Source organism: Polypterus senegalus, chromosome 2, assembly GCF_016835505.1.
Source record: "Polypterus senegalus isolate Bchr_013 chromosome 2, ASM1683550v1, whole genome shotgun sequence".
Taxonomy (NCBI): Eukaryota; Metazoa; Chordata; class Cladistia; order Polypteriformes; family Polypteridae; genus Polypterus; species Polypterus senegalus.
In genome coordinates this window covers 284,733,504-284,753,536 of record NC_053155.1, presented here as the reverse complement: position 1 = coordinate 284,753,536, position 20,033 = coordinate 284,733,504, and the positions used below count along the sequence as shown (strand labels likewise).

The 20,033-nt window shown below is 38.1% G+C and overlaps 1 protein-coding gene across 1 annotated transcript in view; it reads right to left on the bottom strand.

Moving 5' to 3' along the window:
• Nucleotides 1-20,033, bottom strand: part of LOC120524578 (olfactory receptor 4Q2-like) — a 93,871-nt gene that overhangs the window by 9,910 nt on the left and 63,928 nt on the right. The window contains exon 3 of the mRNA XM_039746409.1: nucleotides 2,347-2,545. Coding sequence (XP_039602343.1) covers nucleotides 2,347-2,545 — 199 coding nt within the window. The remainder of the gene's footprint in view (nucleotides 1-2,346; nucleotides 2,546-20,033) is intronic.

Sequence of the window (20,033 nt, the reverse complement as noted above, 5' to 3'; positions counted from 1 at the left end):
TAGTCAAATGCTATACGATAAATTCAGATCATAAATTAAGACATAGTTTACAGAAAATCACACATGCAGGTAAAATTCTGTAATATAGAAATTATGAGTTTTAAAAATGAAATACAAAAATGTTGGTGGGAGAAATGCAATGGGACAAGCAACTCTCCAACCATAGTTTAAACCAGCTTCACATAAAGTGTCAGTTTTCAAAGTGTCAAAATGGAATTCAGGAGTAGTGTGTCAAAATTTGGGACAAGGCAATTTGTTTACACAGATCAAAAGAGTTTAAAAAAGGCAATAAAAACAATATTTTAACATTCAACGTTTTTTCAGAGTAACAGAATGACAAAACTTTAATAGTTCATTGTATTATTTTTTTGCAGATATACATTTGTATTATCTGGCTCATACCAGCGCTTTTTTCATAATTAAATGAACTGCAATGTCCATGACATTTGCAAGAACGTAGCTTCTTTTTATATGCTTATTTATTTCATTAAGTTTGTGATGATGCGCTTCTTTAGATATTAATAAAATCTTATTTACTTGTTCTGACTTTTGCTGACATAGTCCCCATAAATCCTTCATAAATCTCAACAGAAAAAAATGCATCCCTGTTGAGTTATATGTTAAATTTTTTTGCTATATATCCTAATCATCTCATACATTTTAAGCAGACATTTTCATAAGAGTAGTAGTAGTTAATTTGCATTTAAGCATAGCCAATTTTATTTTTTATCATCAATTCTTAAAACTACCTTAGAGCAAATTAAGTTAGATTTAACATTAGAAGTTCGATTTAATTCAGAAGCCTGCACAAAGTACATCAATAAGTGCCATCCAGATTTTTGTTTAGAATATTCTTTCTGCTCAAATTTCAGCTCCTACATATTCCCCACATTTTAATCAAACATAAGCAGCCATTTTACTGTGGCATTAAAATTATTTATTAAGGCGATCACTTATTAAATATTGATTACTCTTCAAACAAAACTGTTCTTCCATATTTACATGCCATGACTTTATTACTATTCATTAGCTCTTAAATTTGTACCTATCCAAAGACATCTACTGTGTTATATTATATATCTGATTGCTAACAATAATTATGTGCTGGCTTAGTTTACAAAGATACAAAATATGACTCATAAGCATTATGAAAACTGCCATTCAGCATAAACATTGCCTATTTCTTTACTGATTCAATGCGCTTTTGTTGAAGAACAGGGATAAAAATTAAATCTGTAAAGTGTAACCTATTAAACCAATAAGTCTGGAAATATCTGGGTAAGTCCCCACAGTTTTATTTATTTATATATTTTACATTTATACCCTACCTTCGCCATTTAAATCCAACTGATATATCTGTACGAAATACACCGATTATATACAATTTAATTCAATTCAGAGTGGCATAGTGAACTCACACATATTTAAGCTCACACTTAAAGAGAATTTTAAAAATCAAATGAAGACAGTAAGGTATTTACAGAAATTAGAATTAGCTTCAAAAAATAATTCTTGGATTATCTACCTTTTGAAAATGAACATCTACTTTTCAATATAAGGTCTTTTGGGAAGTATTTGTCCCTTTACATAGGTGATGATTTACTTTTAAGACATTTGAACACATTATTACGAATTTCTTTAGTGTTTATGCCATAAATCATAGGGTTCAGGCAGGGTGGAATGGTAATCATTAAAGTCCCGATTGCCTTAGTGGTATTTGGATTAATATTTGGAAACCGCAACGCCATTATCGAAAATAAAAGAGTTGTTTCGAACAAGACATAAACAGTTAAATGTGTTGCACAAGTGTGAATGGCTTTGCTTTTCGAGTTGACTTGCGATTTGAAAAAGCATGCTAATAGAATTTTAGTGTAAGTAAAAACAATAACTGATAATGACAAAGCTGTTACGAAATAAGTCACAAATAAAGCATATATATTATTCACTGAATAATCTCCACATGCCAATACAAACAAAACTCCATTGAAACAATATGCCTGCACGACTAGCGATTTACATTTTGGAAGTCTTATTGTAAGCGACAAGAGAACTAAGACTAGAATAAAGGCTCCTCCCCAAGCAATCGAGCAGAGCTTTACTAAGGTCCGGGGTGTCATGATTGTGGAGTAACGCAGAGGGTTACAAATTGCAACATATCTGTCAAATGCCATTACAGTTAGTATCAGCTGGGACCCACATGTGTACATGTGAATACAGAAAGCTTGAATGAAGCATGCTTCAAAGGAGATGATCCTCAGGTCTACGAAAAAATCGGACATTAATCGTGGCATTAAAGCGGAGCTTCCTATTAAGTCGCAGACAATCATGTTGCATAACATTACATACATCGGCTCATGCAAATTCTTATGAAGTGTTATAACTACAAACACCAGAGCATTCACAAAAACAATGAGAATATACCCAAAAAGGGTTACGACAAACAGAGGAGCCCTTGCTTCTGGTGGAAAAAAGAAACCTTCCAATACGTAATATGAAGAATTTTCAGCCACGTTATTCATCTTCTGCAGAAGAGATTTGATAAACACTGGAAGAAAAACATAAAATGTCATATGAAAATCATTTAAGGGTTCTGAGAGAGTGTTGACATTTTAGTATTTAATAACCAAAGTTCAGTAGCAGGAGACATCAGTTTTTTGCATTGCACTTTAAGATGACCAGGGTTCGCGTCCTGGGTCTTCCCTTTGTGGAGGTATCCTATCGTAGGTTTCCTTCGGGTACTTCGGTTTTCTCCCACTATCGAAATGCATGTGTGTTCGAACTGCGATGGACTGGCGCCCTGTCCAGGATTTGTTTCTGCTTTGTTCCCTATGCTAGCTGAGGTAGACTCAAGCCCACCCCGCGACCCTGGTCTGGATTAAACCCGTTAGTTACATGCCATGATCATTAGGCTAAGAACAGTGTTCCCCAAACTCGGTCCTGAGGGCCCACTGTGGCTGCAGGTTTTTATTCCAGCCAAATTCACAATTAGTGATAATATTTGATGCTCTTTTTCCCTTCTCTTATTCTGCCTTTAGAAAAGCACAGAAGTATGATTTCGATATTTTGCTTTAAATGCTTACCTCTCTTTTGTTGTTGTCCTATTGTTTTATTTATTTTTTGTGTGCAGTTTGCACTCTTTATTGTATCCTAATGATAACTAAAACAAACTGAAGTGACAGCCAGGTAAACAACACTGAATGATGAAAGGCTGCAATAACTTTAGCGTCAGACCCAGTATTTTGTAGACAGTAAATTAAACAATCAGAACACCTGGAAAAGCAGAATAAAAATTGTTAAAAACTTAAAAAAAAAAAAAAAAACTATCCTCTTATAAGTACTTAATACATTTTAGTAAAAATTTACAAAAACTAACAACTCACATAATTGGGTTAGCAGTCTAATTAAAAACAGAAATTGGCTGGAACAAAAACCTGCAGCCACAGTGGGTCCCCAGGACTGAGTATGGGAAGCACCGGTTTAATAAGACTTACTGAAGGATAAACCTTGTGTGTTGGTCGCTCATTTGGTTAGTTTCCAATCCATTCTAGCAGTAATAAACATACCTTTTGTTTGTCTAACCCTGTGCAACCAATTGTTTTCTTCTTCTTAAGTTCTTGGTCTTGAAATACTGAAAGAGTAGCTAGAAATGCTGTTGATAATAATTATAAAGGCAAAATAATGGTTGTATCTTTTACATTTTACATTAAGAATATGCAGATAGCTAATTGCAAAATAAAGCTGTTTATGGACCATGTTGAATCAAACTAACTTGAATTCAGTATAAAAATGCTAAAAGTCTCCATTAGGCCATGGAGAAATCTTTCATAGTAAGCAAGCATTTAATTTACTTACAGTTTACTGAAATTCAGGCGATAAGAAATCTCTGAGATTGCTTTCTTATAAGTTTCTGAGAGCAATCATAGTGAACCACTGAGGATTTTATGCCATGGAGATACGTATCATCCTATAGCAGGTGAATAAAATAAAGATGATAATGTGGTAATATACACTCCCAACAGATTATGCAAATAACTGTATTGAAAATAAATATTTCATAATAAGGATAACATACAAGTAACTGAAATATTAAAAAATAATAATGTAAGAAATCAGTAATAATGAAATAAAATAAATTATGGCTTCTAGTTATGTTTACATTTTTCTTAGTACCCACCAAGCTAATTCTTGTATGCATTCAATTCTGTGAAATCTTAAATAAAAAGACTGATATATAAAATTGATTTATATACATTCCTTTAAATAATAGACTGCTATTTTCATATTTTCATCAGCTTCAGACAGCAGCAGGAAGGCATGTGAAAATTCACATATCTCACACTAGCAGAAACATTTTAAGCTCAGAATTTTACTGCATATGATTCACTGACTAAGGCCTCTGAGTTGATGATTATTTCTGGGGCATGTTACAACTGATGAAGTTGCTTGTGAATTCTTTTAATTTCCAGGAAGAGACAACTGGAGTCACACAAGTGAAGAAATATATTGGGCTTACAGTATGTCTTTAAAAGACTCCAATATTGTTCTTTCAAATCAAGAATAAAGTGTGTTTTAAACTTTTCCAAGTATTCTTTGTGCAACTCTTGACCTGAAGCATGACAAATGTTACCAGATCTGGGGTTGCACAAAATGGATGCAAAATGTTGAGGACAGTGCTCTTATCCTTTCTGCTATGGCTCTGAGTGCTTTTTTGTATCTTTGAGTGCACCACCAGAATGATGAGCTGGGCCAGAGGATTGGGCCAACCATCCTTGTACTCTAGTGATCCTGGCGATGCTTAGCAGGATATTTGGAATATTCCCCTGAACAATTTGGATGATTATGATTTTTTTTGAAGCAAAACATTCTTCTGTGTACCTCTCTGAGTTTTCTGGCCATGGGACAGAAATTCCAAGTTTGGCAAATCAATCCAAATCTTCCCATAACAGCATAAACCAAGGATCTCGTGAGCTATTTCCAGAGTGATCCTATGGAATGTGTCATACAAAGCTTGCTATGGTTGGAATGCTGAATGGAGTAAGTGAAAAGCTCTGTGAAGAGATGTTTACAAATGTTGTGCAATCTCATGGATTTAGTAAGAAGACTGGAAGGCATGCAGGTCGTTTGTAGGGAGAAAGGCTATTCTAGACTGACACCTGCTCCCAAGCTGGCAACTAATTGTCTTTGTTAATCATCTCATGGAGGAAACCTTGATAGACGTGAGATCATACAAGGGCTTCACACTCCGGACTCTGCTCAAGCCAATCAGAATACTGCATGCTGCTCCAGTGATTCCCAAGCAAACATGCCAAGCCAGTAATCTAGTCAGAAGACATTGCCGTTGCAGCTCATTGTGGAGAAAAACTCATTCTCACTTGGAAGAAAACATGCAGAGCTTCTGGATGAGCAATCAGAATAAGACTTTATTGCACAGAGCACAAAGCCCACTCAGTTCAAATAAGTGAGTTACATTGGTCTGGCAGTACCTCATATATATTACAATTTCTTATCATTAGATTATCTCATTTTGTGTACTTTTTCTATATGAGTTCATTCTTCATATTTTTATCAGAATTTGATTCCTGGTACCCAAATTCTTGCATTCCCCTGTGTCTGCATATGCCATCAATAACTGCTAATGACTAATGGACACTGATAATTTTCTAATGGACCTGATTAACATGCTCAGTGGGTATTAATCATTTTCTAATGGATTTGATTGTTTTCTATCCATTTTCTACCACCATTATCCATTTTCTACCACCATTATCTTGACCTGAGAGGCATGTTGCCATCTGGCTCAAGGGGTGACCACCTGTTACCTGTCAAATTGTTAACCTCTGGCTTGTAAATACTATCAATATTTCCTTGTGCTTACTGGGTATACATAGCAACTGCCTAATGGACTTTAATTACTTTCTGACCATTACCTGTCACCATTATCTTGTGACCCAATTACCGCTCACATTCTTAATCATTGGTTTATAAATAGCGGTGGCATCCCAGATTACTTAAAGAATAAAAATTAAGGCCTAAGCCTTTAATATTTAACTCTTTACAAGCAGAAGCTATATATTACAATGTGTGATTTAACTTTTAATTTAAAATTTTAATGAGTTTCATTACTCATAGTTTTAATTTCTTTACTCAACAGCTTGAAATGAATGTGTTATCACTGTGCTTAACCAGGCCATATCGTTTGGGACTTCCATGGTTTCCCATAACAGATCAATTGGCATTGCAGAGGTGTGTTGTTCCATGGTTCTAGATAGAAAAAAAGACGATTTTTGTGTTTCTGTAGAATCAGCAAGGCAAAACATACTTGCTTTACTTAAATCAGGCAGTGATCTCTGTGATCTGGTGAGACCTGCTACAAAGTGTAAAAGATTTGAGTGAGTAAATATTAGTTGTGTCCATGGTGAAGTTAAACAATATGAGGCTGTACTACTTCCTTTGAAATATAGGGGCAAGACATATAGCGTTTGAGCAGCAATTTCAGACACCTGTCCCTAGTTGATGCTAATTGGAAATGAACTCGCACTTTCCATCAGATCCTTAAGATTTTATTCCACTCCTCTAAAGACTAAACAGGCTGGAGAATGGAGGAAACTTGCTTCCTATGAAGTTGCTGCCGAAGTTGTCCTAGATTCTGAACCTGATTTGACTAGTGAAACTGTAGAAGAGGCTTCCTCCTGGAATTTAGAGAAGCAATTCCAAGGGAGCTATCCCTACAAATGTCTGAAACAGATAGCATTGTACCTTCAACCTCCTCTGTTAACAATGAGGAGTCTTCAGTTCATAGTGTGCATGATGTCTCAGAGCCTGAATATGTGCAATTACGCAAAGGAGGATACAAGTTTATACTTTTCTTTCAAACAGGCTTGGTTGACAGATAACAACAACTACATTTATTTCTATAGTTAAATTTTCATACAGAGGATTTATCTCAAAATGCTCCTCTATAGTGTGTCTAATAGAAAAATAAAGAAAAAAAGATGACGTATACTATAAGTATTGGGACCCACTTAATCTGAAGACTCCACATTTTTTAAGAAAAAAGGGTTTCTTTTATCAGATAATATCTGGTTGAATCACTGCTGACTTTACAGAGCAGTTCCTTGTTCCACAGTCTCAGAGAGAGGCTCTTTCACACATTGCATATTCACAAGTATCAGATGGCCATTGTGGCCTACTGAGAGAAAGTGAGCAAACTTTAAAACAATTTATAGGTAAATATAATTAAAGATGTAGAATGATTTTATAATCTTGTCCTGAATATCAAATAGTTTTGGCACATAAATCTCTACACAATCTCCTCATATCAAAACCAATTTTAGAAATGCCTTCCAATAGGGTCGTGATAGATATTTTTAGGACACTACAAAGAGTAAAAATGGATATTAGTATATGCTTGTGTTAGTAGATTATACTACCAGGTATTGCAAAGTAGCAGGTTTGCGAAGGGTGAATTCGTAAAGCATGGCAAGAATCACTGGCTGAGGTTTAGACTCATATAGGGAAGACTTCAGGAGACTTTATCAAATCAGGGTATGTCTTTAACTTTTAGACTTATGAAGGAATTGTGGAAGAGCCTTGCTATACATACGTTAAGCACAGCTGTTTACCATCAACAGAGAAGTAGATTAACTGAAAGATTAAAAAAAGTTTAAAGCAAATAATCCGATATCCTGGGACATGATGTTACATGATGTCACCACAAACGTATACCAGTTAAAGCCCATTTGAGTTGCTTATTTCCTTGAACTTCTGGCAGTCTTGTGGTGTATTGGATTTTTTAAAAGAAGAGTGGTTAGATGGTCAAAGTGAGGATCACAACTTTAAATCACCAGATCCAGTCATTTCCATACAAGAAAATATGTCTAAATTGTACTCAATTGAGGTGTTACATCTGCAACATGAAGAAGAAGCACAGAAATATTCATACTGTACGATTGAAAGTGTAAGTTACGCAAGTGTTTCCTGAAGCGCTTAATCTATACTAATAAAAGGCAAAGCCCTCACTCACTCACTCACTCACTCACTCACTCACTCACTCACTCACTGACTCATCACTAATTCTCCAACTTCCCGTGTGGGTGGAAGGCTGAAATTTGGCAGGTTCATTCCTTACAGCTTCCTTACAAAAGTTGGGCAGGTTTTATATCGAAATTCTACGCGTAATGGTCATAACTGGAAGCAGTTTTTCCCCATTTACTGTAATGGAGATGAGCTTCAACGCGTGGGGGGAGTTTCGTGTGACATCATCACGCCTCCCACGTAATCACGCAGTACATAGAAAACCAGGAAGACCTCAAAAAGCGCTGAAGAAAACATGCATTATATAATTGAGAATGCAGCGAAACAATAAGAAGCGAGCGAGTGACATATACAACCATATTCATGAGTTCTGCTACTTGAAACAAAGCATGTAAACCTACACTTTAAATTAAGTTCATAGACAGGCTGCGCTGGCGTTTGTAATTTAGTGCCTGCCCATATAAGGCCGTCCGTCAGCGGCAATCCAATAGCAAACTGCCACTAAATATTCACGGGTTAAGGACTGTGCTTATGGAGAGGAAGATGAGATGGTCAGGGTGGTGTTTGACACAAACTCAGCGAAACTGCGAGGACTAAGGTAACATTAAATACAGCCACGGACATAGCACCAGATGGCACCAGCACAGCTGGGAACCTTCGATGCATGTACACCGAGCAGCTCACGTGAACTGACGCAGTGCACAGATAAAAGGCAACAGTTCCAAAAGCTGAACAAAACCGAATTACACAATTGAAAAGGCAGCAAAAATATGAAGGCGTCTCATACATACAAGCATATTCATAAATCCAACTACTGCGGAAACAAAGCACACGTTGGAAAAAGTCAATGTCCGCTAAAGGAAGACAGTGTAAAAAAACCCGTGCATGCAGTGTGTCAGGTCTCAGATAAAGAAGAAGACGAGCTGTTTATTGATGCAGTAAGAAACGAATCGATGAATGAAACCTGTTATCTTTACAACGATTGACAAACACGGAATGTAACTTGAACACAACACATCCTACAAATACGAACCTGATTGAAAGAAATAATGATAATCAAATCCTTGATGACAGCAACACTCAGTAACACTCACAAAACAAATACTGTATATTGACAGTCATGTTACGTTATTTTTAAAATGTTCCCTTTTCTTTTCTAGCTTTTTAACACACTACTTCTCGCTGCGATACGCGGGTATATATATATATGTATATATATATAACCCGATCTACATACTCGAATAATGGATACTTTATTCGCCATCAGTGATTGTTTTGGTAAAGCCATACTCAGTGTATTCATTAGATGAACGGTAAAAAAGTAAGGGCAAGGGGAGGATGACTTATTGAGGCATGCAGGCTGTAGTGCGCGTCAACTCTATCTGAATTCTTGATCAAGTTCTATTTAGTCCATATGTGTCAAACTCAAGGGGCGGGCCACATCCGCCCGGCGTAATTATATCCGCCCGAGATCATTTTATATACTGTATTATTGTTATTAAAGCCGGGTATATGAAGCGCTGGTAACACAATAAACTACAGATCCCATAATGCAGCGCTTCAGCTGCCTTGCCGAACAGTTACGCGTTAATCAAGTCTACCTTAAGATGCTGCAAGTTATTGCGAAGCTAGCTCACACGATGCTGAAGAGAAAAGTTGATTCTGAAAATAGAGCCTTTAAAACCGATGGGAGGCTGAGTATATGTTTACTGAACCCGTGTGTCTCATTTGTGGAGCTAATGTGGCTGTAATTACAGAATTTAATCTAAGACGGCACTATAAAACAAAACATCAGGGTAACCTGAAAGACCTGAATGCAATGCAGAAGATACAGAAAGCAGAAGAATTAAATAAGAATCTGACACTTCAGCGGACGTTTTTACCCGTGCACAATCACAAAGTGATTTCAATTGAGGCTGCTTTTATGGGAGACACAACCACTTGCCCCACTTTCCCTATTACCAAGTAATGTTAAACCAAGTCGTCACTACGGTGTTCCCAAATACGCACTTTGCTGATAAACTGAGCGCACTGAGTTTGCACGGCGCTTTGGTGACTTTGAAGAACAAAAAAAGTCCGTCTACATGCGGCTCGAACCTTGTGCATGTTTGGTAGCACATATCTGTGTGAGAAGCTCTTCTCAGTGATAAAGACTAACAAAACAGCACACAGGAGTCGCCTCACTGATGAGCACCTGCAATCCATCCTGAGAATCTCCACAACACAGAACCTCACACCAAACAGAAACGAACCTGTTGCCAAAAAGATGCCAGGCGTCCAGCTCTAAAATGACATATGAGCAAAGACAACTGAATGATTTGATTTGTTATTGCTGAAAGGAACACATTTTATTTATATTTCTAGGTTTTGTTATGCAGCATGTTCATATTTGAATTTGTATAATTTTGACAGGATATATTTTTATGGAGAGCAAAATCTTTTGGGATATTTAAAATCTAAGTTTATTTTTATAAAATATAAAATTACATAAGAGTAAAGAAATTTGAATGTTTGTTCTTTTAATGTTTACTTTATTTCTAACTTGTATAATTTAGACAGGATATATTTTTATGGAGAGCAAAATATTATAAGTTGTTTAAGGTTTGAGTTGATTTATTCAGGAATAATATTCCTGTCTGTTTTTACCATTCCTACCAAAGATATTTCTGTCGACTAAATAAAAATTCCTTCTATTTAAAATTTAAATAGAACTTGAACAAATCTGATAGTTCATAATATCCACGCAGACTTGCACGTAAGAGCGGGTGTCATCCGTTTTAACAAACAGCGTATTGCACTGATACGAAATAGCTGTGTGTGTATATATGTAGATATGTATGTATATGTATATATATATGTTTATATATGTGTGTGTGTATGTATATATATATATATATGTATTTGTGTGTATATATATGTGTGTATGTATGTATGTGTGTGTGTATATGTATGTGTATATATGTAGATATATATGTATATATATATATATATATATATATATATATATATATATATATGACAACAACACTCATCACTCACAACAGTGACAAAACAATAACATTGACAATCATGTTACGTTATTTTCAAAATGTTTCCTTTTCTTTTTCATTGCTTCTTTAACACACTACTTCGGCGGCTGGTATTTTGCTAGTCTATAATAATAAAATGCAAAGCCCTCACTGACTGACTGACTGACTGACTCATCACTAATTCTCCAACTTCCCATGTAGGTAGAAAGCTGAAATTTGGCAGGCTTATTCCTTACAGCTTACTTACAAAAGTTAAGCAGGTTTCATTTCGAAATTCTACACGTAACGGTCATAACGGTCGATAACGGTCGACAAAGTCCGCCATGTTGAACTTTCTTATTTATGGCCCCATCTTCACGAAATTTGGTAGGCGGCTTCCCTGCGCTACCCGAAACCGATGTACTTACTTATTTCAATGGTATGACGCCACTGTCAGCAGCCATATTGAACTTTCCAACGTCACCAATTTTCAAACTTCCCGTGTAGGTAGAAGGCTGACCCCATCTTCACGAAATCTGGTAGGTGGCTTACCTGCGCTAACAAAAACCGATATACGTACTTATTTCGGTGGTATGACGCCACTGTCTGCCGCCATATTGAATTTTCCAAACATCACTAATTCTCCAACTTCCTGTGTAGGTAGAAGGCTGAAATTTGGCAGGCCCATAACGATTAACAACATCCGCCATATTGAACTTTCTTATTCATGGCCCCATCTTCACAAAATTTGGTAGGCGGCTTCCCTGCGCTAACCAAAACCAATGTACATAGTTATTTCGGTGGTATGACGCCACTGTCAGCCGTCATATTGAACTTTCCAACGTCTCCAACTTCCCGTGTAGGTAGAAGGCTGAAATTTGGCAGGCCCATTCCTTACAGCTTACTTACAACAATTAAGCAGGTTTCATTTCGAAATTCTATGCGTAACGGTCAACAACGTCCGCCATGTTGAACTTTCTTATTTACGGCCCCATCTTCATGAAATTTGGTAGGTGGCTTCCCTGAGCTAACCGAAACCAATGTATGTACTTATTTCGGTGGTATGATGCCACTGTCGGCCGCCATATTGAACTTTTCAACAGTCTTTGTTACTTATGGGCCCATCTTCAAGAAATTTGGTACACGGGTTCCCAACGCTAACTGAATCCTACTTACGTAATCATTTATACGTCCATAGCCTGCAGCTCGGTCACCGTGTGAGGCGGCGTTGGGTCCCCCATCCCAACGCCTCCCACGTTGTTGGCTGCCTGCCTATATAAGGCCGTCCGTCGCTCCAGTCTCTACATTCCCCTCCTTGCTTCGCCACGGGATTCACGTCTCCCTACTGATAACTACAGCCTTTTTGTTTAATCCACGGCTTCTCAGCTGTTTTATTGTTTGTTTATTACAATTATAGTTATTGTATAGGTATTTTAGACTTTACATTTCTCAGGTACCCATTTCCTTTATCATTCCAACACCCATTACCATGTCTATCAAGATGATCACTATCGATCAAAGAACTATCACTTACCGAGTGGTTTCCATGCCCGGAGACACCACCTACCTTTTCCATTCTCTTTGTTACATATTGCACGGCCATATCAGGCTCACTTTTGATATCCGGAGGAACATTGTGTCTTATGTATTGAATGACTGGGACAGGTTCAAGGTGTGGACTGATGACGGTACAGGAGATAATTATACTACACAGGAGCACTATAAGAATGAAATGCTTAAGCCCTTCACCTATGGTTCTGCATGTGAGTTGATGGCTGCCACTGAATTGTTCGGTTGTCGCTTTCAAGTGTACCGAAATGGCCAAATATTTTACACCTTTCGACAACCGCCAATGCCTCTTAAACATCTTACATTCACGGGTGACGATTTCAGTAGTGGACACTTTGATGTTTATGAATGTTTACACTCTCAAAAGCTGGATGTGATTTTATCGCTGAAACCGGTTGTGTGCTTACAACGCTTGACAGATGCCGAATGTCACTTCAATACAACAAATCCTACAAATACTGTCATAATTGAAACAAACCATGAAACTCAAACCGATTATGACAGCAGCAATCCAAGCTGTGAGATTTGAGACAAGATTACTGTTCACATGGCCAACTGTAAGTTACATGCTCAAGAGTAAAATCAGCGCACAGCTTGATCATGTTACAACCGGAGGGCTGAACTGACAACATGATATACAAAGAGATCCTTAACAAATAATTATTGGCATATTTTCCCTCAGTTTAAAAAGGTTACATTTTCTTCTTAATAAAAATTTTAATGCAGTACTTCACGTATTTTGCTAGTATATATATACAGTGACAAAACAATTACATTGACGATCATGTTACATTATTTTCAAGATGTTTCCTTTTCTTTTTCATTACTTCTTTAACACAATACTTCTCCGCTGCGAATTGCAGGTATTTTGCTAGTTATTCAATATTTGACAAACATGTTTAAAGTACTTCTTTGTTGGCTCCTCCCAAGAACTAAATCCAAAAAGCAGACGGTCAATAACAGGAACACTGATACCACGTATTTCAGTGATCAAATATGTTTACAGTGTTAGTCACTTTAACAAAAACTAAAATTAAATATATCATTAATGAAGAAAACAATCATTTAGTTTTTGTTAACTAAATTTAAAATTGTAATTTTCACCCCACTAATTTTTGTGCATAATGTACAAATGAGTATGCAGCTGCCATCATATTATGTATTATTTGAATCCACACAGTCTTAAATTTTGTTAGGAACAAGTATTGATTCAGGTGCATGTGCAAGTGGCTCTCACTTCTGCCATTTAAATCTGTGGATATCATTGGTCATTTAATCTTTTTATCAGCTTTCTTTTCTAGAACTGAAAGTGAATACCAAAGCCTCATCAATGACATCAATTTCCGTGGCCATTGTGTTCGTCAGTCACAAATTGCCTTTCAAAAAACTTCAATGAAAAAGTTTCTTCAAATAAAACATGCCACACATTACTTTGGAAGTTAAAGCAAAATAGTTTGAAAATAGAGCCATGGAAAATTAATTAAGATCAAAAGCCACCCCAATACATCAAATTCAGTTTATACTGGAAAAAAATATATCTTTATATGCCAAGGAATGACAGCAGAATGTGGATAATGCAGTCAGTGTTATCAACCGAGACAAAGTTACACATATACCTTTAGTTTTAAGCAGGTTATTAGTACTGATGCTTCAATGTGGCCAGTGCTGTTTTACAGAACTACAACAATAGCAAATGTTTGGAATGCAATAATCTTAATATATTTAGAATGCAGCAGCATTGCAGAATTTGTAACTGGGGATCATGACATGCTGTGCTTGGGAGATCCTCAATTTGTATTTTAATTTTATTGTAACGTAAGGTGCTAAATTTGCTCTATTGAAACAAACTCTGGCATTGGATCAGTGTGCAGTGAACATTCTTTGTCTATCATTGCTGTGTTTAACATGCTGCATAGAACTACTGTATCTGATTCATTGCACACTGTAATCTTCATAAGTCATGCAAAAACAAAAAATAAACAAACAAACAAAAAAATACCATGAGGAGTTTGCATCTCTAAGTGAGGCAATTCTATCTGGTCTGCTTACTTTGCAGCACCACGGAGGTAAGGCTGGGATTGTTAGTTATGAACTGAACAGCAGATGAATAACAACTAAATGTTTGATGTCTTCCAGCGCTTTGTGGTAAAAGTGATAACGAAATCCACTCTTATCCTATTCATTATTATTTGTCACTGTTTGCTGACTGTAACATGTACATTTATATATCTATATGTAATTGTACAAAAATTGCATTATTTGTTGATGGCTTTTGCCTTTTCTTTTCCTTGCTTGTTTCTGCATCTAATTCAGAACTTTAACAATCAAATATTAAATATTTATTACTATAATACATTACAGTATTTTTGATATTAGTTTGCATCCTGTGTTATTAATGTCATCTTTGGTTTTATTACCAGTTTATACTTGTAAATATTGTGAAGTACTTTGTGCATTTGAAAGGTGCAACCTATTCTTCTTCTTCATCCATCCATTTTCTAACCTGCTATATCCTAACTACAGGGTCACAGGGTGCAAGACAGGAAACAAACCCCGGGCAGGGCACTAGCCCACCACAGGGAACACACACACACACCAGGGACAATTTAGAATCACCAATGCACCTAACCTGCGTGTCTTTGGACTGTGGAAGGAAACCGGAGTACCCGAAGGAAACCCACACAGAAACGAGGAGAACATGCAAACTCCACACTGGGAGGACCCAGGAAGTGAACCCGGGTCTCCTAACTGCGAGGCAGCAGCACTACCACTGTGCCACCATGCTGTCCTCTTCTTCTTCATTTAATTATTATTATTACTATTATTATTATTATTGCACAGCATTATCAGTTCAGGTATAATTGCTAACCTTGTCATTGTTTCTATAGAGTTTGCATGTTCTCCGCATGTGTGTGTGGACTGTGTGTGTAACTTCAGATATTGTTTGATATGTTTGAATATTTTAAGTGTTTCATTAAACACTCTCAAATTCCAAAATCTGTTTATTCTATATGTGATTAAATCACATCTTCCCAGTTTAAGCTCACAAGTTACCCAGGTCTTGCATGGTGCCTATTAAATAAATGATCTGAGATGCTTGTATAACAGATGTTTCATATTTAGTGTAAATGGAATGCTTGTAGAAATTCAGTAAATACATGGAAAAACATTAATCTCTGTGTTTTCCATTATTGTTAACACACATCAAGTAGTGACTTCACCAGTATTTCAAAAAATAGGCAAATTAAGAATTCTCTTTTAAAGTTTCAAAATACTGTAGGTAGACGACATATAGTCTAAATCAGAAGATAAAAAAATAAACATAAGTGTACATATGTATGACAATCTTACTGCTCACAAAGGAAATCTCAAAAATAAAAAGTAAACATTTTTGAAATTAAATAACTACTTATACTCATTGGAGGTTAATGTAAGAAATGACATCAGAGCACACTTGCTTTTTGATTCATGCATATTTTGGTTATGCTGGAAGCCTTGAACTGTCACATTATAAATAGAAATTGAAGTTCTGTCACAGACAGTAAAATTATAGATGTTAAGCTGATAGGTAAACTATTAATAATATACATATATCTATCTATTATATAAAAAAAGCTTGGGTCGAGACCTGATCATCTCAGAGATACACTTTGAAGTCCCGTGAGACTACTTGCACGTCACACCCTACTTACAAATAATTTCTCGGAGACACTTTAACATTCCATGAGACAAGTAAGTGATACAAAACGACAACTGCTGTACAGGCAGCAGCAGATGCTGGCTTAAAGGACAGCTGCTGTTATAGGAATTTTAAATGATCGCAGTGCAGCACAACATGCAGATCATGCAGTATGGCAGCAGCAGCAGTTCTGTACAGGCTTTTATGATCTATTTTAATGATCAACGCTCCTCACGACATGCAGAACATGCAACTCAGTAGCAGCAGCTTCTGTACAGGCTTTTAAATGATTGCTGCGCAGTGCGACATGCAGATCACGCAGCCTGGTAGCAGCAGCTGATCCATCTGCATCTCTTTCGCATGCATTCAACCCCCCCCTTCACAACACGAGTGACAGAGGATGGGGCGAGCAAAGCGAGTATGAGGCAAAGCCCTCTAGTATGTATAGGAAACAGCCGAACACACAACGAAGGTATGGGGCAGCCACTTGTATAGTTTCCCTGGCCAAACAGAAAGGACAGAAAACTTGTATGTCTAAAGGTTCAAGAACCACCTCATGACCCGTGGGGTTGACTCCCTGTGCAAGGCCATCCACAGCAGTGGCGCATGGACCGTCACCAGGGTGAACAAATGGTCTAAGAGGTAGTACTCAGTTGGGTGATTAACTGTCAGGGCTTCCTGTTCCACTGCCACATACCTGGTTTCGTTCACTGCCTCAGGAGTAGCTGAGATGGCTGTTTCCAGCTCTCAGCATTGAAGGGTGATCAAATCAGGACTGAAGTTAAGGTCAGTTTTGCGAGTGAAGAGTAAGCAGGTCTGTTTGGAGGAGGGAACGGGATCCCTATCTTTCCACAGTTTCAGCAAGTTGACATGGTATATCCCCTCGCTCAATCAACAATTTGGTTGTTTAACAAATAGTCTATGAGCTCCTTCCTCTCTTTAATGTCATAAGGGCCGTGCCAATTGGCCAAGAGTTTAGAGTGGGAGGTAGGAACGAGGACCATGACACAATCGACCAGCTGGAACTCCCGTAGAAATGTGCCACAGTTGTAACAGCAGACCAAAGCAAGTGACTTTTGAGGATAGGCCGAAATTTAACGAATCTATCGCGTAATTGCATGATATATTCTAATATGTTTGTTGAAGGGAGGGCCTCTTCCTCCCAATCTTCCTTTAGAATGTCTAATATGCCCCAGGATTGTCATCTATACAATAACTCAAATGGTGAGAAGCCTGTAGAGGCTTGTAGGACTTCATAGTATGCAAACAGAATGAGGGGAAGGAGCTGATCCCAGTTCCTTCCATCTTCACTGACCATCTTACGAAGCATCTGTTTGAGGGTCTGATTGAACCGCTCCACTAAACCATTGGTTTAAGGATCATACACCAAGGTTTTAAAATTTTAATTCTCAGTAACTGTCCCTGAACATTTCCAAGGTGACGGGCATCTCTTGATCCGTAAGGATTTTTTTAGGGATGCCGAAATGCGAGATAACCCTACTAATTCCCGTGCGATAGCATAAGTAGTAGCTGAGCACAAGTGAACAGCTCCAGGATATCAAGTGGCATAATCCACCAGGACCATTATATATTTATGCCCCTGGGCTGAGGGTTCCAGGGGTCCCACCAGGTCAACCCTGACATGTTCGAATGGGGCATCAACTAGGGGTAAAGGAACAAGAGGAGCATGGTCCCTTTGTGGAATCTGCTGCAGTTGACATTCCGGGCAGGACATGCCAAAGTTACGGACCTCATCATTGATTCCTGGCCAAAAAACAAAGAGCTTGATACGCTCAAGAGTTTTTTCGGGCCCCAAATGGGTTCCGAGACGTGGATATGTGCTAGCTCACAGACTTACTGCCAGTAAGTCCGTGGAATTAGCAACAGGTAGCGCACCCGATATAGGAGGTTGTTATTCAGCACAAAGTGAAGACCATGTGGCATAGGATGCTGAGTGCGATGGCTGTTTATCAGAATGACTGCATTCTTTATAAACTTAAGAGAGTCATCATTCCATTGCATCCTCTGAAAAGATGCTGGTGTCTGCCTGAACTGGAAGTGCAGTGGAGAAAGAGGGTCGGAGGCGACATCAATGGGTGTGGTTTCCTCCCATGACATCTGTGTTTAATGTATTGGCATACGATGGCCCTGGAATCTCCACGTCATCAGGATATATACTCCACCCCTCGTCCAGCTGTAAACACGACATAGAGACAGCTGAGGACGCTGTCTCAGCGTCCATTACTAGGCCCAACGGTTGTTTAGGGAGGTGGAGTGTTATGCTGTTTTTTCTGTTTGACCAGTCTCTCCCGAGTATCACCATCAATTTTTTAACCGCCCTGTTGCAGCTGACAAAGCACATGGCGGATTTATACTGATGGACCTCACCATGGGAGCTCGGGAACAGTAATCTCCCACCTGTTTATAGTTGTTTGGATGGTGTGTCCAGGCTCCTCTAAGGGTTCTCTCCTGCTTCTTTAAGGAGACCATCCTGCCGGCTACACCATTGTGAAAGAATCAGCTGGACACACAATGAAGTTTTGGGGCAGCCACCCATATAGTTTCCCTGGCTCCAAAAGGCTTTAAAGTAGCGTACAACGTGTACAGGCCAGAGTCCAAAACAGAACTGATTAAGTATGGAGGGTGAGGAGTTTTTATAGGTGGTTCAGAAGAAGTGACATCCTCAGGGCTGGAACAAGAAGTGACGTCCTCGGGGCTGGGACAGGAAGGATTTGTTGTGTTTGGTCTGCGAAGAGAAAAGAGAGAGGTTTAGTGCAACCCACTGACCGCTGGCCTGGTGTGGAATTGGCGTTTCCTGGTCCCTTTCGTTGACACCTAAGTGCACGTGTATGATGTGGACGAAATCTCAGACCTGACAGCAGGTGTGGTTATAAAGCAGCTTTATTTTTCAGAGTCACGGTGAGAAGAGTTTCAGAAAAGCAGACAATCAAATGTACATGACAGCGTCAGGGCTCTTCTGAACCCCGTCTGTTGGGTAGGGTCCAGTTTTATACCCCTAGAATGCGTAATTTAATATCATTATAAAATGTAACAGTCAACACTTTATTATACACAATCCTTGAGCCCCTTCAATGTCCCTTATGCAACTTGATTTCTTGGCCCCTTTTGTTATGGCGTTCAGATGTAAGCTAAGGGAAAACGTGATAAGGCAGACTCATGTGTGGAATACTCAGACCTTGAGTCCTTTGCACAAATATTTTTCTGTTTGCTAAAACAAAGCATGCTATTACATGGTTTTGTAAAGCTTACTTCTCAGACATGAATTAGTACAAGGGAACGAAGAGAACATTCGTCTTCCACATTCCCCCCTTTTTTAGCAAACAAAAATATTTGATCAGGGAGAGATGAGTAGGAAAGGGTAGGAGAGGGGGATGGAGTGGAGTGGGCGGAGGAGTGTGGGGTGGCTGTGCTGATCTGAAGCATTTTTTCTTTGTGTAAAAAATAAGCCTTTGCCATTGAGGCAGTAAAATACTTGGATACAATGTATCTTATCAAGGGAACAATACAGCAAGCTACAAGCAGGAGAACAATTAAAGCAACTGTAAGAGAGATGAAAACTGATTTAAGCCATTGGCCCCAGGACCCAAAAGTGGACATAAACCATTTGTCCCAAGGATTAGAAATGCCAGAATTAGTAGCTAGTTCATGTCAAATCAGCTAAAGCACGGGTGATTGATCCATCAGGAGCTGTATTATTAGGGATATAGGTACAGCATGCATCA